Here is a 25,052-nt window from a genome sequence, read left to right as displayed (position 1 = left end):
AAGTAATGAGAAAATGTCACAAACTAAGTACAAATTCTGGAGTTAAAAAAAAAAAAAAAAATTCACATGATACTATGAGACATACATCTAGAACAAAATGTCTTTTCCTAGGAAAATAATTGAATATATTAGATCTGTGCACTGATGAATCAATATTACTTGTATGTTTTTCATTTCAATAACTATGCATTTTACAAAAAATTGTTAAAACACTAATATTTAAAACCTCGGTTCAATGTATATGGATATAGGAATGGTTTCACGCACAGTTATAAATTAAGAACTAACAGCAATCTTTTGTTTCAATATGAAACTTGCATTTAGCCCAATCCTAATTCCAGAATCTCTCAAAAGCAAGGCGGGTACAATCAAGAAATTTTTATTGTTTCATCTGAAAGGCAGTGGTAAAGTAAGCTAAGAAAAGCACATGGTTGTTAATATAAAAAAATCTATCTTTAAAAAATAAAGATATTTTAAGGAATTATTTAAGTGTCATTAGCAAGTGGCACACAATGGGTTTATTACGTATCTGATATTTTGAAGGCACATAAAAGTATGTTTGTTTTACCTTAACAACATGTGACACATCATTTCTCTTTGGCTGATCATTTGGCAACTGGTCTCTGTGAGTTATCCATGAGTGCTTTAATATTTGTTCAGTAGTATACCGCTGACGTGGGTCCATATGAAGCATATGGGAAAGCAAATCCTAAATTAAAATTTAAAAAGTGTGTGTGTATATATACACACACACACACACACATACATTCATACATATAATTTTACATTTACTGAAAATGTGACAGCATCAATAGCCTTGCAATCTATTTATTTTACCTACATTTATGCAAAGTAAAATCTATACTCTACACAAGAGAATCTTGAGAGAGATTTTTCAATATATATTAAATCCCTATACAACACTTTTAAATTGGAAGATGCCAAATCTGTGGAATTAGATGTGTGATTAATGAGGGAGGAGGAAAATGTAAAATGGCAGAAGTTATCCTGGAATATGCTAAATGTTCAGCAGGAGACAGGAGCTACTGAACTTTGCTGTTAAGCTGGGCCCCAAGGTGTAAGGGTATGTGTACACAGATAAAACATAGAAGGGAGGGCCCCATGTAGTTAATCCATTCAATAAATGGTGGCTTACTATATAACATATTAAGAAAGCAAACCATAAATCCAATGTTAGCAACTGGCTTCTATCATAGCAGTGCTCAGAGCATTGTAAGTTTTTCATCAGAGTAAGTGTGAGTTTGCTTATGTTATCTCTGTTGTAACAAAAAAAGTTGTAAATTTAATACAACCACACAGGAAAAGTTTTCAGTATATTAAGAGATGTAATACTTTTAAGTAAACTGTCTCTCCGAAGTATCTTTTAGAGAAATGAGAAGTAAACTCCTTAAGAAGCATTTTCGGAGAATCTGGCAAGATGGCCAAATAACAGCTCTGGTCTGCAGCTCCCAGCGAGACTAACGCAGAAGGTGGGTGATTTTTCCATTTACAACTGAGGTACCCAGTTCATCTCATTGGGACTGGTTAGCCAGTGGGTCCAACCCACAGAGGGTGAGCAGAAGTAGGGTGGCGCATCGCCCCACACGAGAAATGCAAGGAGCCAGGGGACCTCTCTCCCTTAGCCAAGCAAAGCCTTGAAGGACTGTGCTACCCAGCCCAGATACTACGCTTTTCCCACGGTTTTTGCAATCCACAAATCAGGAGATTTTCTAGTGTGCCTACACCACCAGGGCCCTGGGTTTCAAGGACAATACGGGGCAACTGTTTGGGCAAACACTGAGCTAGCTGCATTTTTTTTTCATACCCCAGTAGTGCCTGGAATCCCAGCAAGACAGAACCATTCACTCCTCTGGAAATGGGGCTGAAGCCAGGGAGCCAAGTGGTCTCGCTCAGTGGGTCCCACTCCCACGGAGCCCAGCAAGCTAAGAACCATTGGCTTGACATTCTTACTGCCAGCACAGCAGTCTGAAGTCAAACTGGGACAACTGAATTTGGTGGGGGGAGGGGTGTCCACCATTACTGAGGCTTGAGTAGGCGGTTTTCCCCTGACAATGCTAAGGGGGCCAAGAGGTTTGGACCGGGCAGAATTCACCACAGCGCAGCAAAGCGGCTGTGACCAGATTGCCTCTCTAAATTCCTTCTCTCTGGGCAGGGCATCTCTGAAAGGCAGCAGCCCCAGTCAGGGGCTTATAAATAAAATCCCCTTTTCCCTGGGACAGAGCACCCGGGGGAAGGGGCAACTGTGGGTGCAGCTTCAGCAGACTTAAACTTTCCTGCCCCCCGGCTCTGAAGAGAGCAGCTGATCCTGACAAGGAGGATTCTCCCAGCACAGCGCTCTAGCTCTGCTAAGGGACAGACTGCCTCCTAAAGTGGGTCCCTGACCCCTGTGCCTCCTGACTGGGAGAGACCTCCCAACAGGGGATCAACAGACACATCATACAGGAGAGCACCAGCTGGCGTCAGGCTGGTGCCACTCTGGGACGAAGCTTCCAGAGGAAGGAGTAGGAAGCAATCTTTGCTGTTCTGCAGCCTCCACTGGTGATACCCAGGTGAACAGGGGATGGAGTGGACCTCCAGAAAGCTGCAGCAGACTTGCAGAGGAGGGGCCAGACTGTTAGAAGAAAAACTAACAAACAGAAAGCAACAACATCAACATCAACAAAAAGAACCTCCACACAAAAACTCCATTCAAAAGTCATTAGCCTCAAACATCAAAGACAGAAAAATCCACAAAAATGAGGAAAAAACAGCACAAAAACGCTGAAAATTCCAAAAAACAGAATTCCTATTTTCCTCCAAATGACCACAACTCCTCTCCAGCAAGGGCATAAAACTGGACAGAGAATGATACTGATGAATTGACAGAAGTAGGCTTCAGAAGGTGGGTGGTAATAAACGCCTCTGAACTAAAGGAGCATGTTCTAACACAATCCCAGCAAGGTAAGAAACTTGATAAAAGGTTACAGGAACTGCTAACTAGAATAATCAGTTTAGAGAGGAACGTAAATGACCTGATGGAGCTGAAAAACAGCATGAGAACTTCGTGAAGCATTCACAAGTATGGATAGTTGAATGGATCTAGTTGAATCGATCAAGTGGAAGAAATGATATCAGAGATTGAAAATCAAATTAATGAAACAAAACGTGAAGATTAGAGAAAAATAATTAAAAGGAACGAACAAAACCTCCAACAAATATGAGACTATGTGAAAAGACCAAATCTACGATTGACTGATGTACCTGAAAGTAATGGTGGGGAGAATGGAACCAAGTTGGAAAACACAATTCAGGATATCATCAAGGAGAACTTCCCCAACCTAGCGAGACAGGCCAACATTCAAATTCAGGAAATACAGAGAACACCACTAAGATACTCCTTGAGAAGAGCAATCCCAGGACACATAATCATCAGCTACTCCAAGTTTGAAACAAAGGAAAAAATGTTAAGGGTAGCCCGAGAGAAAGGTCGGGTTAACCTACAAAGGGAAGCTCATCAGACTAACAGTAGATCTCTCTGCAGAAACCCTACAAGCCTGAAGACAGTGAGGGCCAATATTCAACATTCTTAAAGAAAAGAATTTTAAACCCAAAATTTCATATACAGTCAAACTAAGCTTCATAAGCAAAGGAGAAATAAAATCCCTTTCAGACAAGCAAATGCTATGAGATTTTGTCACCACCAGGTTTGCTTAAAAGAGTTCCTGAAGGAAGCATTAAATATGGAAAGGAAAAACTGGTACCAGCCACTGCAAAAACACACCAAAATATAAAGACCAATGACAATATGAGGAAACTGCAACAACTAATGTATAAAATAACCAGCTGGCATCATGATGACAGGATCAAATTCACACATAACAATATTAATCTTTAATGTAAATGGGCTAAATGCTTTCCATAAACAGAACCAATGACAAAAAGCACGATTATCTCAATAGATGCAAAAAAGGCCTTCAATAAAATTCAACACCACTTCATGCTAAAAACTCTCAATAAATTAAGTATTGATGAAACATACCTCGAAATAGTAAGAGCTATTTATGACAAAACGCATAGCCAATATCATATTGAATGGGAAAAAGCTGGAAGCATTCCCACTGAATACCGACACAAGACAAGGATGCCCTCTCTCACCATTCCTATTCAACATAGTATTGGACGTTCCGGCCAGGGAAATCAGGCAAGAAAAAGAAATAAAGGTATTCAAATAGGAAGAGAGGAAGTCAAATTGTCTCTGTTCACAAATCACATAATTGTATATTTAGAAAACCCCATCGTCTCTGCCTAAAAACTCTTTAAGCTGATAAGCAACTTCAGCAAAGTCTCAGGCTACAAAATCAATGTGCAAAACCCACAAACATTCTTATACACCAATAATAGACAAGCAGAGAGCCAAATCATAAGTAAACTCCCATTCACAATTGCTATAAAGTGAATTGCTATAAAAGGAATACAACTTACAAGGGATATGAAGGACCTCTTCAAGGAGAACCACAAACCACTGCTCAAAGAAATAAGAGAGGACACAAATGGAAAAACATTCCATGCTCATGGATAGGAAGAATCAATATCGTGAAAATGGCCATAGTGCCCAAAGTAATTTATACATTCAATGCGATCCCCATCAAGCTACCACTGACTTTCTTTGCAGAATTAGAAAATACTAATTTAAGTTTCATATGGAACCAAAAAAGAGCCCCTATAGCCAAAACAATCCTAAGCAAAAAGAATAAATCTGGAGGCATCAGGCTACTTGATTTCAAACTATACTACAAGGCTACAGTAACCAAAACAGCATGTTGCTGGTACCAAAACAGATATACAGACCAATGGAACAGAACAGAGACCTCAGAAATAACACCAAACATCTACAACCATTTGATTTTTGACAAACCTGACAAAAATAAGCAATGGGAAAAGGAATCCCTATTTAACAAATGGTGCTGGGAAAACTGGCTAGCCATATTTAGAAAACAGAAATTGGACCCCTTCCTTATACCTTATATAAAAATTAACTCAAGATGGATTAAAGACTTAAATATAAAACCTAAAACCATAAAAGCCCTACAAGAAAACCTGGGTTATACCATTAAGGACACAGGCATGGGCAAAGACTTTATGACTAAAACACCAAAAGTACTTGCAACAGAAGCCAAATTTGAAAAATGGGATGTAATTAAACTAAAGAGCTTTTGCACAGCAAAAGAAACTATCATCGGCATGAACAGGCAACCTACAGAAGGGGCTAAAATTTTTGCCATCTATCCATCTGACAAAGGTCTAATATCCACAATCTACAAGAAACTTAAACAAATTTAGAAGAAGAAAACAACCCCATCAAAAAGTGGGCAAAGGATATGAACAGACACTTCTCAAAAGAAGACATTTATGTGGCCAAAAACATATGAAAAAAAGCTCACCATCACTGGTCATTAGAGAAATGCAAATTGAAACCACAATGAGATACCATCTCATGCCAGTTAAGAGTGGCAGTCATTAAAAAGTCAGGAAACAACAGATGCTGGCGAGGATGTGGAGAAACAGGAATGCTTTTACACTGTTGGTGGGAGTGTAAATTAGTTCAACCATTGTGGAAGACAGTGTGGCAATTCCTCAAGGATCTAGAACCAGAAATACCATTTGACCAAGCAATCCCATTACTGGGTATATACCCAAAGATTATAAATAATTCTCGTATAAAGACACATGCACACGTATGTTTATTGCAGCACTATTTACAATAGTACAAACTTGGAACCAACCCAAATGCCCATCGATGACAGACTGGATAAAGAATAGATGGCATATATACAACATGGAATATTATGCAGCCATCATGTCCTTTGCAGGCACATGGATGAAGATGGAAACCATCAATCTCAGCAAGCTAACGCAGGAACAGAAAACCAAACAGTGGGTATTCTTACTCATAAGTGGGAGTTGAACAATGAGAACATATGGACACGGGGAGGGGAACATCACAAACTGCGGCCTATCAGGGGTTAGAGGCAAGGGGAGGGAGATGGGTGGGGGAGAGCATTAGGACAAATACCTAATGTTTGCGGGGCTTAAAGCCTAGATGACAGGTTGCTAGGTGCAACAAACCACCATGGCACATGTATACCGATATAACAAATCTGCACATTCTGCACATGTATCCCAGAACTTAAAGTAAAATTAAAAAAAAAAAAAAACTGTTCTAATATAGAAACAAAATCATCGTATGCAAATGTTTCATCAATCGCAGAAGCAGTGAAACTAAAGACTCTAAGTAGTACTATCAGATTCTGAAGAATAATGTAATTGGTTGAAACAATGTAAGGGACTAGGGCAACCAATCAAAAGCCATACTGGGGAAAAATGTGCAAAAATAAATGGACAATTAATACTAAAAAGAAGATAACCATGATTTCAATGAAACAAACCTAAATGGTTATTGGAAAAATGATAAAATTTCAATAGTCCGAGGATTTCTTCTTCTGGTCAAGATGAAATGCCAAGGACTGGATGTACCTATCTGCCCGAAACAATCATTGAAAATTAAGAAAAAAGACATCCATATTAGAAATCAAGCACTAAAACATCCTTATGAAAATATTACCATCTATGTAGAAAAACTGATGAAATCTAGAAAAAAGTTACTAGAATTCATAAGTGAGTTTAGCAAGCTTATAACATATAAGATCAATAAAAATAATATTTCTGCATACTAGCAACGATAAATAGAAAATAAAATTTTAATGCCATTAATATGATTAAAAACAAAATATTTGGGGAAAATATATGTAAAAGATGTTTAAGACCTGTATATTTAAACATATAAAACATTGTTGAGAGAAAGTAAAGACCTAATTGGAAAGAGATACTGTGTTTATAGATAAGAAATGTCAATGCTGTTAAAATGTCAATTCTTCCCAAATTGATCTATAGCTCCATCATCATCTCATTCAAAATACTAGAGGACTTTTTTTTCTGATAGAAATTGAGAAGCTGATTATAAAATTCATATGGCAAAGGACCCCAAATAGCAAAACAACAACAAAAAAACCTCAAAAAACTCTGAATAAGAAAAAAGCTGAAACACTCATGGTACCTGATTTCAAAATTTAATTATAAAGCAACAGTAATTAAGATAGTATGGTAAAAGTGTAAAGATAGACAAGTAGATCAGTGAAACAGAATAAAAGTGTAGAAACAGAACCATGGATATTTGGACAATTGATATAAATACAAATGCAATTTGGTGAAGAAAGGATATTATTTTCAAAAAGTGGTACTGGAACAACTGCATATTCACATGTAAAAATGAACTTTGACCATATGTTGTACCATATACATATGTTAAATCAAAAAAGAACATTGACCTAAAGATAAAACCTAAAATGATACAACTAAAAGAAAACACAGGGGAAAATACACATGCTCTAATTTATTAAGGGGTTACGGCCTTGAAAAATACAGACTATTGATTGTTAACCCTCATAATCACATAGCTGACTGGGAGCTGTGGCTGGCTGCAACTACCTAGCATTGCCAAAGAGTATTTTTACTGCACATTGCTAGCCTAGGAAAAGATAACAATTCAAAGTCCAAAGTAAAGTTTCTATTGAATGCATATTGGTTTCGCTCTATCATAAGTCAAAAAATCATCAAATGATCCTAAGTTGGGAAACCTCTGTATTTGAAATCTTTGGTAAAGCAAAAGTTTATTAGCTCTAATATCAAAAACATGATATACGAAAGAAAAAGAATAATCTCTATCACATTAGAAAGGACTGTTCTTTGAAAGACAAGAGAATTAAGAGACAATCCATAAAAATAAAATAATTGCAAAGCATAGATCTGACAGAGAACTTGCATTGAAAATATTTTAGGAACACTCAAAAACCCAGTGAAAAAGGGAAAGGTAAAAGATAAATGGATGGCAAATAAACACATGAAAAATGCTGAACATCTAGGGAAATGAGAATTAAAACTACTTTCAAATAGTATTACACACCTTTCAAAATAGCTAATTTTTTTTAAAGGACCATATCCAGTGTTGCTGAAGATGTGGAAGACTAAAATTTTCATATGCTAATAGTGAAAATGTAAAATAGTTCAGGTAATTTGTAAAACAATTGAGTGGTTTCTTAAAATGTTAAACACATGACTCAGTCATTCTGCTCCTAGGTATTTATACAAAAATAATAAAAAGATATACACACATAAAACCACTGGCACACAGTCATAGCAGCTTTATTGGTAATAACAGAAAACAAATGTCCATCAACAGATGAATAGATGAACAATGATGTATCCATAAAAAGAAATACTATTCAGCAATAAAAAATAATTAACCGTTGCTGTACTTCAACATAGATAAATCTCAAAATAATTATCATATATAAAAGAGATCAAAAGACTGCAGACTTATGATTTAATTTGTAAACATTTCAAAAAATATATAAATCTGTAGTGGCAGACAGCACAACTGTGTGTGCCAGAGAATGAGGGGCGTGGAAGATTATAAATGGAAGATATAGGGCAGGAGGAAGGGAATTACAAAACAGCATGAGGAAATGTTTATGGTAATAGATATGTTCATTATCTTGATTTTCATGGTGGTTTCATGGGTGTGTATATATGTCCTAACATTATATACTCTACATGCATTTCATTTGGTATCAATTCTACCCCACTATAGTTGCTTAAAAACAAACAACAAAAAAAAACTCAACAGTCTAGCATATAAGAATAAGTTCTTGAGGGCTGGTAAGACGGCCGAATGGGAACAGCTCAAGTCTGCAGCTCCCAGCTAGATCAATACAAAAGGTAGGTGATTTCTGCATTTCCAACTGAGGTACCCGTAGTTGATCTCATTGGGACTGATTAGACAGTAGGTGCAGCCCACAGAGGGCGAGCTGAAGCAGGATGGGGCATCACCTCACTCAAGAAGGGCAAGGGGTCAGGGAACTCCCTCCCCTATCCAAGGGAAGCCATGAGGGACTGAGCCAGGAGAAACGAAGCATTCCGGCCCAGATACTACAGTTTTCCCACCGTCTTTGCAACCTATAGACCAGGAGATTCCCTTGGGTGCCTAAACCACCAGGGCCCTATGTTTCAAGCATAAAACTGGGCAGTCGTTTTTTGGCAGACACTGAGCTAGTTGCAGTTTTTTGTTTTTTTTTCTTTTTCATACCTCAGTGGTGCCTGGAACGCCAGCGATACAGAACTATTCACTCCTCTGGAAAGGGGGCTGAAGCCAGGGAGTCAAGTGGTCTAGCTCAGCAGATCCCAACCCCCACAGAACCCAGCAAGCTAAGATCCATTGGCTTGAAATTCTCTCTGCCAGCACAGCAGTCTGAAGTCAAACTGGGACACTTGGTGGGGGGAGGGGCATCTACCATTATTGAGGCTTGAGTAGGCAGTTTTCCCCTGACAGTGTAAACAAAGCCACCAGAAAGTTCAAACCGGGCAGAGCCCACTGCAGCTTGGCAAAGCAGCTGTAGCCAAACTGCCTCTCTAGATTCCTCCTCTCTAAGCAGAGCATCTCTGAAAGAAAGGCAGCAGCCCCAGTCAGGGGCTTATATATAAAACTCACATCTCCCTGGGACATAGCACCTAGGGGAAGGGGCAGCTGTGGGTGCAGCTTCAGCAGACTTTAACGTTCCTACCTGCCTGCTCCGAAGAGAGTGGCGGATCTCCCAGCACAGTGCTCGAGCTCTACTAAGGGACAGATTGCCTCCTCAAGTAGGTCCCTGGCCCCCATGCCTCCAGAGTAGGAGACACTTCTCAGCAGGGGTTGACAAACACCTCATACAAGAGAGCTCTGGCTGGAATTTGGCAAGTGCCCCTAACACCTCATACAGGAGAGCTCTGGCGTCTGGCAGATGCCCCTCTGGGAGGAAGCTTCCAGAGGAAGGAATAAGCAGCAATATTTGCTATTCTGCAGCCTCCACTGGTAATACCCAGGCAAACAAGGTATGGAGTGGACCTCCAGCAAACTCCAGCAGACCTGCAGCAGAGGGGCCTGACTGTCAGAAGGAAAACTAACAAACAGAAAGGAATAGCATCAACATCAACAAATAGGACGTCAAGACAAAAACCCCATCCAAAGGTCACCGACATCAAAGGTCAAAGGTAGATAAATCCATGAAGCTGAGGAAAAACCAGTGCAAAAAGACTGAAAATTCCAAAAACCAGAATGCCTTTTCTCCTCCAAAAGATCACAACTACTCACCAGCAAAGGAGTAAAACTGGATGGAGAATGAGCCTGACAAATAGACAGAAGTAGGCTTCAGGAGGTGGGTAATAACAAACTCCTCTGAGCTAAAGGATCATGTTCCAACCCAATGCAAGGAACCTAAGAACCTTGAAAAATGTTAGAGGAACTGCTAACTAGAATAACTAGTTTAGAGAAGAACGTAAGTGACCTGAAGGAGCTGAAAAACACAGTGTGAGAACTTTGTGAAGCATACACAAATATCAATAGCCGAATTGATCAAGTGGAAGAAAGGATATCAGAGATGGAAGATCAACTTAATGAAATAAAGTGTGAAGACAAGTTTGGAGAAAAAAGAATGAAAAGTAACCAACAAAGCCTCCAAGAAATATGGGACTATGTGAAAAGACCAAACCTACGTTTGATTGGTATACCTGAAAGAGATGAAGAGAATGGAACCAAGATGGAAAACACTCTTCAGGATATTATCCAGGAGAAATTCCCCAACCTAGCAAGACAGACCAACACTCAAGTTCAGGAAATACAGAGAACACCACAAAGATACTCCTTGAGAAGAGCAACCCCAAGACACATAATTGTCAGATTCACCAAGGTTGAAATGAAAGAAAAAATGTTAAGGGCAGCCACAGAGAAAGGTTGGGTTACCCAAAAAGGGAAGCACATCAGACTAACAGCAAATCTCTCTGCAGAAACCCTACAAGGCAGAAGAGAGTGGGGGCCAATATTCAACATTCTTAAAGGAAATAATTTTCAACCTAGAATTTCATATTTAGCCAAACTAAGCTTCATAAGTGAAGGAGAAATAAAATCCTTTAAAGATAAACAAATGCTGAGAGATTTTGTCACCACCAGGCCTGCCTTACAAGAGCTCCTGAAGTAAGCACTAAATATGGAAAGAAAAATCCAGTAACTGCCACTGCAAATACATACCAAATTGTGAAGACCACCAACACTATGAAGAAACTGCATGAACTAATGGGCAAAAGTACCAGCTAGAATCATAATGACAGGATCAAATTCACACATAACAATGGGAATGCTTCCAGCTTTTGCCCATTCAGTATGATATTGGCTATGGGTTCGACATAAATAGCTCTTGCTATTTTGAGATATGTTCCATCAATACCTAGTTTATTGAGAGTTTTTAGCATGAAGGGGTGTTGAATTTTGTTGAAGGTCTTTTCTGGATCTATTGAGATAATCATGTGTTTTTTGTCATTGGTTCTGTTTATGTGATGGATTATGTTTATTGATTGGTATATGTTGAACCAACCTTACATCCCAGAGATGAAGCTGTCTTGATCGTGGTGGATAAGCTTTTTGATGTGCAGCTGGACTTGTTTTGTCAGTATTTATTAAGGATTTTTGCATCGATGTTCATCTGGGATATGTTGTTACAAGAACTTACAAGCGATGCCCATTGGCTCTGTGTTCGTTGAGAGTTTTAGCATGAAGGGGTGTTGAATTTTCTCTGATGGTTTTTTGAAAAGATTAAGAAAATAGACTGCTAGCCACACTATTAAACAGGAAAAGAGAGAAGAATCAAATAGACACAATAAAAAGTGATAAAGGGGATATAACCATTGATCTCACAGAAATACAAACTACCATCAGAGAATACTATAAACACCTCTATGCAAATAAACTAGAAAATCTAGAAGAAATAGAGAAATTCCTGGAAACATACACCCTCCCAAGACTAAACCATGAAGAAGTCGAATGCCTGAATACACCAACAAGTTTTAAAATTGAGGCAGTAATAGCCTACCAACCAAAAAAGTCCAGGACAAGAAAAATTCACAGCCAAGTTCTACCAGAGACACAAAGAGGAGCTGCTGCCATTCCTTCTGAAACTGTTCCAAATCATAGAAAAAGAGGGACTCCTCCCTAACTCTTTTTATGAGGCCAGCATCATCCTGATAGCAAACCTGGCAGAGAAACAACATATCCATATCTACAAACATCTGATGTTTGACAATCCTGACAAAAACAAGCAATGAGGAAAGGATTCTCTATTTAATAAATGGTGTTAAAAAAGTTGGCTAGCCATATGCAGAAAACTGAAACTGGATCCTTTCATCACACCTTATACAAAAATTAACTCAAGATGGATTAAAGACTTAAACGTAAAACCGAAAACCATAAAAACGCTAGAAGAAAACCTAGGCAATATCATTCAGGACATAGGCATGGGCAAAGACTTCATGACAAAAACACGAAAAGCAATAGCAACAAAAGCCAAAATTGATGAATGGGATCTAATTAAACTAAAGAGCTTTTGCAGAGCAAAAGAAACTATCATCATAGTGAACAGGCAACCTACAGAATGGGAGAAAATGTATGCAATCTATCCATCTGACAAAGGGCTAATATCCAGAATTTACAAGGAACTTAAACAAATTTATAAGAAAAAACAACCCCATCAAAAAATGGGTGTAAGATATGAACAGACACTTCTCAAAAGAAGACATTTATGTGACCAACAAACATATGAAAGAAAGCTCATTATCACTGGTCATTAGAGAAATGCAAATAAAAACTACAATGACGTATCATCTCACGCCAGTTAGAATGCCAATCATTAAAATGTCAGGAAACAAAAGATGCTGGATAAGATGTGGTGAAAGAGGAACGTTTCTACACTGTTGGTGGGAGTGTAAATCAGTTCAACCACTGTGGAAGACAGTGTGGCAATTCCTCAAGGATCTAGAACCAGAAATACCATTTGACCTAGCAATCCCACTACTGGGTATATACTCAAGGGATTATAAATCATTCTGCTATAAAGACACATGCACATGTATGTTTACTGCAGCCTTATTCACAAGAGCAAAGACTTGGAACCAACCCAAATGCCCATCAATGATAGACTGGATAAAGAAAATGTGGCACATATACACTATGGAATACTATGCAGCCATAAAAAAGAATGAGTTCATGGCTTTTGCAGGGACATGGATGAAGCTGGAAACCATCACTCCCCACAAACTAATACAGGAACAGAAATCCAAACACCACATGTTCTCACTCATAAGTATGAGAACACATGGACACAGGGAGGGAACAATCACTCACCGGGGCCGGTTGGGGATGAGGGACTAGGGGAGGGATAGCATTAGGAGAAATACTTAATGTAGATGACGGGCTGATGGGTGCAGGAAACTACTATAACATGTGTATAACTATGAAAAAAATCTGCACGTTCTACACATGTATACCAGAACTTACAGTATAATAATAAAAAACGAATGAATTATAGGAGGTCCTCACCAAAAGGAAAAAAAAAAAAAGAATAAGTGTAAGTTCCTACACTTCCACTCATCAAAAATATGTTTCAACATATATCACCTATACATACAAAAATTTAGTAAGGAAAAAAGTCGTACTCTGCTCATCATTAAACCTTATCTGACTTTTTCTATGTATTTGCCTCAGTATTCTGAGAGATTCTTGAAAAGTATAGTTAGTGATAGAAGTGAGATAATAAATAAGAGTTTTATGAGATGGGCCTCTTCAAATATTAAAATGTACTTCTAGGTCTTAAATTTTACTCCTGGAGGTGTCTATTGGTAATGAGAATTTGAAAAAGTAACATTTGATTGTCTATCAGAGTGCTTTTATACATTTTTAACAATATCACCTAACAGTTACTGAACACTTACTATGCATCACATACATAATCTATTTTTATACACATACACATTTATATACTACAGACAAGCTATTTAATCTTTCTAATAACACTGAGGTAGGTAGTATACTATCTTCAGTTTACAGATGTGGAAACCGAGGTACAAAAGCTTAATCAACATTCCCAAGGTCACACAGCTTACATAAGTAACAGGGTCAGGCTATAAATCCAGGTAGTCCGACTCCTGAGTCATAGTCTTAATTGGTAAACTATACCAGCTCTCATTCTTCCCCCATTAAACTCAAATATGATGCCTGAACTTTATATAATTATTACTTTCTTTTTAAAGTAACCACTATCACACAGACACAGCAAGTGCTCAATGTTTGTAGCATTAAGACAGCATTCTTGGAAAATATAAAAATCCCTGTTCCAGAAAAAAATCAATGATGATGAAGTATAAAATGTTAAATTTTATTATATATCCACCAAATGCACTTAAAATAAATTAGGTACAGTTAATGCTAGGATGGCCATAAAATTTGTCATTTAAATAGTGAAAGGCATAAACCAGGACTCTCCCAGGCAAACTGTGATACACGGTCATTTTTGTTAAAAAAAAAAAAAAAAAGGGATATAATTACTCTTGGAGTAAAATTCAGCTAAGTTATATATGACTAAGTTACATTTACAGATGTTCTACAGGTACGTTAACTTACAAGATGGTCAATTTAGACTGGTCAAAAAAGACTGACTAACAAAAGCAAAGTAGATTATCCTGATGTATAGCTCAAAATGATAATGTAGTAAATGTCACCCTGTCATAAATACAAAACAAAATTTTATAATCACTGTTTCCTAAGATATTAACAGAATGCTGATTAGTTCAAAGATATTATTAAAGAATGTTGACGTCATCAAATGACTTCATAGCAAAAGTATCAATATTTTGTTACTTTCTTTAATGGAGGCTAAAGTAGTTTTAAGAGTACATAATATATTTCTTTTTAACCTCCCTCAATATTATATAACAAACTCTCCTTCACTGAATGAAAAGCAGAGGATGAATGACAAATGAAAGAGAAAGTGCCATTATCTGAGGTATTAAATAATACTCCCTAAATTTTCTTGGTAAATAAGAGAAAAATAAGCTCATCTATATTTTAAAAAAAATTTGTCAGTTTCATATGAATAATTTTTAATTTTTTTTTGAAGTAGATATGTTAGTGCTGGCCAGGTAAAAAAGAAATATACTGAGCTACAACAAAAATAATCACTTATACATAATCAGACATTTAGTTAGATGACCTAATTGGAAGAAAACCATTATTACCCAAAATTACTAATTTAATCTAACTTGGACCTCAAATATTTTAAGTTGGTCCATTTCTTGACTTTATTTTTGTTGCATTGATCTATTTCTTTTTCTTCAGATTTTAAGTTCTGGAGTACATGTGCACGATGTGCAGGTTTGTTACATAGGTAAATGGCTGCCATGGTGGTTTGCTGCACAGATTAACCTATTACCTAGGTATCAAGCCCAGCATGCATTAGCTATTTATCCTGAGGCTCTGCCTCCCCTGATCCCCGTAACAGGCCCCAGTGTGTATTGTTCCCCGATACGTGTCCATGGGTTCTCATTGTTCAGCTCCCTGATAAGTGAGAATACTCAGTGTCTGGCTTTATGTTCCTGAGTTAGTTTGCCAAAAATAATGGCTTCCAGCTACATTCATGTCCCTGCAAAGAACATCCATTTATGGCTGCAGAGTATTCCATGGTATATATGTACCACATTTTCTTTAACCAGTCTATCACTGATGGGCATGTGGGTTGATTCCATGATCTTGCTATAATAGTGCTGCAGTGAACATATGCATGCACGTATCTTTATAAGAGAATTATTTATATTCTCTTGGGTATATACCCAGTAATAGATTGTTGGGTCAAGTGGTATTTCTGGTTCTAGTTCATTGAGAAATCACCACACTGTCTTCCACAATGGTTGAACTAATTTACATTCCAACCAACAACGTAAAAGTGTTCCTATTTCTGCACAGCCTTGCCAGCATTTGTTGTTTCTTGACTTTTTAATAATTGCTATTCTAACTGGTGTGAAATGGTATCTCATTGTGGTTTTGATTTGCATTTCTCTAATGTTCAGTGATATTGAGCTTTTTTACCTATATTTCTGGCTACATAAATATCTTCTTTTGAGAAGTGTCTGTTCTTGTCCTTTGCCCACTTTTGAATGTTTTCTTTTCTTGTAAATTTGTTTAAGCTCCTTGTAGATAGTAAATACTAGGCCTTTGTCAGATGGATAGATTGAAAAATTTTTCTCCCACTCTGTAGTCTCTCTATTCACTCTGATGATAGTTTATTTTGTTGTGCAGAAGCTCTTTAGTTTAATTAGATCCCATTTGTCAATTGTTTGCTTTTGTCGCAATTGCTTTTGTCATTTTTGTCATTGAAATATTTGCCTGTTTCTATGTCCTGAATGGTATTGCCTAGATTTTCTTCTAGGGTGTTTATAGTTTTGGCGTTAACATTCAAGTCTTTAATCCATCTAGAGTTAATTTTTGTATAAGGTGTAAGGAAGGGGTCCAGTTTCAATTTTCTGCATATGGCTAGCCAGTTCCCCAGCACTCTTTATTAAAGAAGGAATCGTTTCTCCATTGCTTGTTTTTATCAGTTTTGTCAAAGATCAGATGGTTGTAGATGTGGTCTTATTTCTGAGTTCTCTATTCTGTTCCATTGGTCTACGCATCTGTTTTTGTACAAGTATCATGCTGTATTGGTTACCAGAGCCTTGTAGTATAGTTTGAAGTCAAGTAGTGTGATGCCTCCAGCTTTGTTCTTTTTGCTTAGGATTGTCTCAGATATTTGGGCTATTTTTTGGTTCCATATAAGTTTTAAAATGGTTTCTTCTAATTCTGTGAAGAACATCAATGGTAGTTTAGTGGGAATACCCTTTAATCTATATATTGCTTTGGTCAGTATGGCCATTTTCTTGATTTCGATTCTTCCTAACAATGAGCATGGAACGTTTTTCCACTCGTTTGTGTCCTAATTTCCATGAGCAGTGGTTTGTACTTCTCCTTGAAGAGGTCCTTCACTTCCCTTGTTAGCTGTATTCCTAGGTATTTTATTGTTTTTGTAGCAATTGTGAATGGGAGTTCATTCATGATTTGCCCCTCTGCTTGCCTCTTGTTGGGGTATAGAAATGCAGCACACCAACATGGCACAAGTATACATACGTAACAAACCTGCACATTATGCACATGTACCCTAGAACTTAAAGTATAAAAAAAAAAAGAAAAGAAATGCTAGCAATTTTTGCAGATTGATTTTGTATCCTGAGATTTGCTGAAGTTGCATCAGTTTAAGAAGTTTTTGGGCTGAGATGATGTGGTTTTCTAGATATAAGATCAAGTTATCTGCAAAGAAAGAAAAATTGACTTCTCTTTCTATTTGAATACCCTTTATTTTGTTCTCTTGCCTGACTGCCCTGGCCAGAACTTCCAATTATATGCTGAATAGGAGTGGTGAGAGAGGGCATCTTTGTCTTGTGCCTGTTTTCAAGGGGAATTCTTCCAGCTTTTGCCTATCCAGTATGCTATTGGCTGTTGGTTTCTCATATTATTCTCTTAATATTTTGAGGCATGCTCATTCAGTACCCAGTTTATTGAGCGTTTTTTTTTTTTTTTTAACATGAAGTGATGTTGAATTTTATCAAAGGCCTTTTCTGCATCTATTGAGATAATTGTGGTTTTGTCTTTAGTTCTGTTTATGTGATGAATCACAATTATTGATTTGCATATGTTGAACCAACCTTACATCCTAGGGATGAAACCAACTAGACTGTGGTGGATAAGCTTTTTGATGTGCTGCTGAATTCAATCTGCCAGTTTTTACTGAGGATTTTTGTGTTGATATTCACCAGGGATACTGAACTGGAGTTATTTGTTGTTGTTATATCTCTGCCAGGTTTGGTATCAGGATGAATCTAGCCTCATAAAATGAGTTGGGGAGGAGTCCCTCCTTTTTGATTTTTTGGAATAGTTTCAGAAGGAATGGTACCAGCTCCTCTTTGTACCTCTGGTAGAATTCAGCTGTGAATCCATCTGGTCCTGGGCTTTTCTTGGTTGGTAGGCTATTACTGCCTCAATTTCAGAACTCATTATTGGTCTATTCAGGGATTCAATTTCTTCCTGGTTGTCACAGGAGGGTGCATGTTCCAGGAATTTATCCATTTTTCTAGACATTCTAGTTTATGTGCATAGAGGTGTTTATAGTATTCTCTGATGGTTGTTTTTATTTTTGTGGGATCACTGGTGATATCCCCCTTATCATTTCTGATTGTGTCTATTGTCTATTTGATTCTTCTCTCTTTTCTTCTGTCTAGCTAGTGGTCTATTTGATCAATTTTGTTTTTTTAAAAATCAGTCCCTGGTTTTGTTGACTTTTTGAGGGTTTGTGTTTCTATATCCTTCAGTTCAGCTCTGATTTTGGTGATTTCCTGTATTCTCATAGCTTTGTGTGTCTTTGCCCTTGGTTCTCTAGTTCTTTCTGATGTGATGTTAGTTGTTAATTTGAGATCTCTCTAGCTTTTTGATGTGGACATTTAGTGCTATAAATTTCCCTCAACACTGTTTTAGCTGAGTCTCAGAGATTCTGGTACATTGTCTCTTTGTTCTCATTAGTTTCAAAGAACTTCTTGATTTCTGTCTTAATTTCATTATTTATCCAGGAGTCATTCAGGAATAGTTTGTTCCATTTCCGTGTAGTTATGTGGTTTTGAGTAAATATCTTAATCTTGAGTTCTAATTTGATTGTGTTGTAGTCAGAGGACTGTTAGGATTTTAGTTTTTCTTTCTTTTTTTTTCTGCATTTGCTGAGGAATGTTTTACTTCCATGTGCGTGATCAATTTTAAAGGAAATGCCACCTGACAATAAGAAGAATGCATATTCTGTTGTTTTTTGGTGGAGAGTTCCAAAGATACCTATCAGGCTCTCTTGATATAGAGCTGAGTTCAAGTCCTGAAGGTTTTTGTTAATTGTCTGTCTTGATAATCTGTATAATATTGTCACAGGAGTTCTAAAGTTGCCCACTATTATTGTGTGGGAGCCTAAGTCTCTTTATAGGTCTCTAATAACTTGATGAATCTGGATGCTCCTGTATTGGGTGCATATATATTTAGGATAGTTAGCTCTCCTTGTTGACATGAACCCTTTAACATTACATAATGCCCTTCTTTGTCTTTTATCTTTGTTTTTTTAAAGTGTATTTTGTCAGAAACTAGGATTGCGACCCCTGCTTTTTTCTGTTTTCTATTTGCTTGGTAAATTTTCCTCCATCCTTTTATTTTGAGTCTATGTGTGTCTTTGCAGGTGAGATGCGTCTCTTAAAGACTGCATACCAATGGGTCTTGACTGTTTATCCAGCTTGGCATTTTGCGTCTTTTAATCGAGGAATTTAGCCTATTTACATTTAAGGTTAATATTGTTATGTGTGAATTTGATCTTGTCATTATGATGCTAGTTGGTTCTTTTGCATACTTGTTTATGTGGTTGTTTCATAGCATAACTGGTCTGCGTACTTCAATGTGTTTTTATAGTGACGGGTACCAGTTTTTTTATTTTCATATTTAGTGCTTCCTTCAGGAGCTCTTGCAAGGCAGGCCTGGTGGTGACGAATTCCCTTACCATTTACTCATCTGAAAGAGACCTTATTTCTCCTTCACTTGTGAAGTTTATTTTGCTCAGGTATGAAATTCTGGGTTGGAAATTCTTTTAAGAATGTTAAATATTGGCCCCCAAGCTCTTTTGGCTTGTAGGGTTTCCACAGAGAGATCAGCTGTTAGTCTGATGAGTTTCCTTTTGTAGGTGACCTGGCCTTTTCTCTCTGGCTACTCTTAACATTTTTTCTTTCATTTTAACCTTGGAGAATCTGATGATTATGTGCCTTGCGGCTGATCTTCTGGTGGAGTATCTTACTGGGGTTCTCTGGATTTCCTGAATTTGAATGTTGTTCTTTCTTGCTAGGTTGGAGAAGTTCTCCTGGATAATATCCTGAAGTGTGTTTTCCAACTTGGTTCCAATCTCCCCATCTCCTTCTGGTACCCCAATTAGTTGGAGACTTGGTGTTTTTACATAGTCCCATATTTCTCTGAAGTATTTTTCATTTGTTTTCATTCTTTTTTTCTCTATTTTTCTTTGCCTGTCTTATTTCAGAAAGATAGTCTTGAAGCTCTGAGTTTTCTTTCCTCTGCTTAATCTATTCTGCTATTGATACTTGTGATTGCATTGTGAAGTTCGTGTGTTTTTCAGCTCCATCAGGTCACTTATGCTCCTCTTTAAACTGGCTATTCTAGTTATCAGTTCCTGTTACCAGCTATTACGTTATCATGATTCATAGCTTCTTTGCATCGGGTTACAACATGCTCCTGTAGCTCAACAAGGCTTGTTATTACCCACCTTCTGAAACCCACTTCTGTCAATTCAGCCATCTCAGTCATTTGAAGGGGAAGAGGTCCTCTGGCTTTTTGAGTTTTCAGCATTTTTGCCTTATTTCTCATCTTTGTGGGCTTATCTACCTTTCATCTTTGAGGTTGCTGACTTTCGAGTGAGGTTTTTGTGGTGTCTTTTTTTTTTTTTTGGATGCTGTTGTTTTGTGTTGCTTTCTGTTTGTTGTTCTTTTAAAAGTCAAGCCACTTTTCCATAGAGCTGCTGCAGTTTGCTGGGGTACTGCTCCACACCCTAACTTTCATTGATTTTCCCTTACCTGGAAATATCACTGGTGAAGGCTGTGAAATAGTAAAGATGACAATCTGCTCCTTACTCTGAGAGTTCTGTCCCATGGGGATACTGACCTGTTGCTAACCTGTATGCTCCTGTAGGAGGTGTCTGGAGATCCCTGTTGGGAGGTCTCACTCAGTCAGGAGGGATGGGATCAGGATCCCACTTTAAGAAGCAGTCTGGCTGCTTTTTGGTAGAGCAGGTGTGCTGCATCGGGGGACCCCTTCCTTGTCCTGACTGCTTGGCCTCCCCAGAGACAGCAGGCTGGAAAGACTGAGTCCAACGACCTGCAGAGATGTTGCCTACCCCTCCCCCTGGGGAACGATCTAAGGGAGAAATCAAGAGTTCTGTCCCAATAACCTTGGCTGGAGTGGCTAAAATTCCCATAGGGAGGCCCCACCCAGTGAAGAGGGATAGATAGGGGTCCCAGGTACAGAAGCAGTCTGGCTATGATCTGGCACAGCAGCTGTGCTGGGTTGTGGGGAACTCCTCCTCCTCTGGACTGCCTGGACTTCCCAAAGCAGGCAGGCTAGAATGGCTGTTGACTGAACTGCAGTAACTGGCACCACCCCTCCCCCAAGGGGCTCCATCCTAGGGAAACATCAAATGTCTTCCTCTATAACCCTGGCCGGAAGTGCTGAAGTCCTCCAGGGAGGACCTGCCCAGTGAGGAGAGATGTATTGGGGTCCCACTCAAAGAAGCAGTGTGGCCATAATCTGTCACAGCTGCTATGCTGCTTCATCAGGGACTCCTCCTCGTCTGGACTGCCTGGACTCCCTGGAGCTGGCAGGTTAGAATGACTGACCCAACCAAACCAGAGAGTTGGTAGCCACCCCTCCCCCCAGAACTTGGTCCACCTCAGGCCACTTCCAGCCTGTTGCTGCTGGTTGGCTGGAATTCCAAGCTAGTGGGTCTTAACTTGTGAGGTGCCATGGAAGTGGGTCCCACAGAATGATGCTGCCTGGCTCCCTGGATTCAATTACCTTTCTAGGATGGAAGCCTTGCTAGAATTCCAGGAGCCAGAGTACGCAAAACTCTTGGGTCTTGGGTCTCTGTGTGTGCCTGAGCAGCTGCCCCACTGAGACTCCTGAAAGCTCTGTATATCGAACCAAAGGCCCTGGTGGCATAGGCTTATGAGGGGATCTACTGATCCATGGGTTGCAAAGATCCATGGGAGAAGCCCGGTTCTCTAGGTGGGGTCACACAATTGCTCACCACTTGCCTTGGCTGGGGTTGGGGGTTCCTTTGTCTCCATGCCACTCTGAGCGTGTGTCATCACCCCACCCTGCTATTCTTTGTCCTCCATGGGTCGAGTTGTCTGCCTAATCAGTCTCAATACAAGAAACTATATATTTCAGCTGAAGGTGCTGAATTTACACACCACGTTCATTCCTGTCCATGAAAGCTGTGGACTGCACCTACTTCTAGTTGGCCATCTTGGCCCTCTCAATGTACTCAGGTTTCTTATTTTTAATGTTCATTTTAAGTGGATAAAAGCCAGCAAAACTCCAAATACTTTGAACACACATGAATATAGGAGCATAGCAATTTTCCTATTCTCACAGTATTCAAATTTAATTCCAAATTGAAGTTTGGAAAATAATGATTAATAATTAATCACTTCTATTTTCAATGTAATCATGTGTCTGAGGTAAAACTTCTTTATTACTCATACTGTAAGCATGTTTATTTAGTCAAATGTGTAACAATTCATATATCCTCAGTATAAATGAATAACTTCCATACATACTTAAGCAATGCCTGCTTTGATCACAAATAATAATAAATAATTATCTCTCAGAAAAAAACAAGGGTAGATTTCTAATTATTGTATTTGCTAATGTACCTTCCTAGCTTGGTTTAGATAGTGTAGTCTTTCAAGAGTATAATTTGGCATGAGGCATTTGAAAACTATGGTACTACTATAAGTTCTAGATGAACTTCAATGTATTATTTTAACTGGAAAACTGCTCTGTAGTACAGATCATGTAAAGGATAATGTATTAGTCCATTCTCACACTGCTATGAAGACAGACCCAAAACTGGGAAATGTATAAAGAGGTTTAATTGACTCACAGTTTTGCATGGCTGGGACAGCCTCAGGAAACTTACAATCAGGGCAGAAGGAGAAGAACAAGCAAGGCCCCTTCTTCCCAAGGCATCAGGAAGGGGAATGGATGCAGGGGGAACTACCAAACACTTACAAAACTATCAGATCTCATGATAACTCATTCACTATCATGAGAACAACATGGGGGAAATTGCCCCCGTGATTCACTTACCTCCACCTGGTGTTTCCCTTGACACATGGGGATTATGGGGATTACAATTCAAGATGAGATTTTGAGTTTGGACACAGTCAAAATGTATCAGGTAATAAGGTTCTGTATACTTCATGTCCATTACTACAGAAACAAAGTGAGTCAACAATAATACCTTTCTTTCGAGCCTTCAATTGTTAAAGGGTTACAGACCTCTCATTCCTCCATTTAATCTGCATGAAAAAAGCTAATAAATCCTTTTTTCCTCTAGGAAGTTTTCCCTAATGTGAGTGGATTGAAAAGAGTACTAAACTGAAAATCAGTTCCAACTCTGCCACTCATTAATGTGTAAGTTAAATTCTATATGCCTTGGTTTATCTGCAAAATGATGAGGTGATGGACTATTTGCCTTCTAGCTCTATAAATCTATAACCTGTAAATACACGAAAAAAGCATCTTCTATTAAAAGCAACTTCAAGCCAAAATGAAAAATAAGTATTTATGTAAAACCTCACTGCTTACTGTAAATTATAGTCACTCATAATAGGATAACGGCTGTATAAAATGTATCAAAAACACTTGCTGTGCAAATTAACAATGCAAGATATACCAGAAGAAATGATTAGCTTATGAAAGTGTATCCAATTGAGTACTCATTATGCTAGATGTGATAGAAAATGCAAGAATAAATATGTTATTTAAGGCTCCCTAAGTGTGAAGAACAAAAATGTACCCAAGTGAATATATGACCAGGCAGAATGTGGTAAGTGCTGTTATAAAGTGCATACCAAATAGTAATGGGAAAACAGTAGAGGAAAAGTAGAAGAAACAACAGATGCTGGTGAGGCTGTGGAGAAACAGGAATGCTTTTACACTGTTGATGGGAACATAAACTCTTAGTTCAACCATTGTGGAAGACAGTGTGGTGATTCCTAAAGGATCTAGAACCATAAATACCATTTGACCCATCGATCCCATTACTGGGTATATACCCAAAGGAATACAAATTATTCTATTATAAAGATACATACACGTGTATGTTCACTGCAGCACTATTAATAGCAAAGACATGGAATGCCCACCAATGGTAGACTAAAGAAAATGAGGTAAATATACACCATGGAATACTATGCAGCCATAAACAAAAACAAAAACAAAAACAAAAACTATCATGTCCATTGCAGGGACATGATGGAGTTGGAAGCTATTATCCTCAGCAAACTAACGCAAGAACAGAAAACCAAATACTCCACGTTCTCACTCATAAGTGGGAGCTGAACAATGAGAACACATGGGCACAGGGAAGGCAACCACACACACCAGGACCTGGGACTGTTGGGGGAGGGGCAGGAGGAGAGAAAGCATCAGGATAAATAGCTAATGCATGCAGGGCTTATTACCTAGGTGATGGGTTGACAGGTGCAGCAAACCGCCACGGCACACGTTTACCTATGTAACAAATCTGCACATCCTGCACATGTATCCCAGAACTTAAAATTTATAAAAACATTATACTTTTCAAAAAAAAAATATTCAGGGAACCATGACCTCACCAAATAGACAAAATAATGCATCAGGTGCTACATGAACAGTTGCTCAAAATCACTAATCATCTGGAAAATGGAAATCAAAACTGCAATGGGGGCTGGGCACGGTGACTCAAGCATGTAATCCCAGCACTTTGGGAGGCTGAGGTGGGCGGATCACGAAGTCAGGAGATCGAGACCACCCTGGCCAACATGGTGAAAGCTCATCTCTACTAAATATACAAAAATCAGCTGGGTGTGGTGGCACCTCCCTGTAATGCCATCTACTTGGGAGCCTGAGGTGGGAGAATTGCTTGAACCCGGGAGGCAGAGGTTGCAATGAGCCAAGATCGCGCCACTACACTGCAGCCTGGAGAAAGAGTGAGACTCGGTCTCAAAAAAAAAAAAAAAAAAAAAAAAAAAAAGGCAATGAGACTTCACCTCACTCCAATCAGAGTGCTTACTATCAAAAAAATCAAAAGATAAGTGTTGACAAAGATGTGGAGAAATGGGAACCCTTACACACTGCTGGTGAGAATGCAAATTAGCACAGTCATTATGGAAAACAGTATAGCAGTTCCTCAAAAAATTCT

At 38.4% G+C, this 25,052-nt stretch overlaps 1 protein-coding gene across 6 annotated transcripts in view; it reads right to left on the bottom strand.

Annotated features, from left to right (window-relative positions):
* The window catches only part of RPS6KA6 (ribosomal protein S6 kinase A6), a 134,316-nt gene that overhangs the window by 6,102 nt on the left and 103,162 nt on the right, over positions 1 to 25,052 (bottom strand). For all 6 annotated transcript variants that reach the window (XM_073013547.1, XM_007992172.3, XM_037989487.2 and 3 more), the window contains one exon: positions 569 to 709. In XM_073013547.1, coding sequence (XP_072869648.1) covers positions 569 to 709 — 141 coding nt within the window. The remainder of the gene's footprint in view (positions 1 to 568; positions 710 to 25,052) is intronic.

Source organism: Chlorocebus sabaeus, chromosome X, assembly GCF_047675955.1.
Source record: "Chlorocebus sabaeus isolate Y175 chromosome X, mChlSab1.0.hap1, whole genome shotgun sequence".
Lineage (NCBI taxonomy): Eukaryota > Metazoa > Chordata > Mammalia > Primates > Cercopithecidae > Chlorocebus > Chlorocebus sabaeus.
The sequence above is the reverse complement of the archived record's forward strand: the minus strand, read 5'-3'. Positions and strand labels throughout refer to the sequence as shown.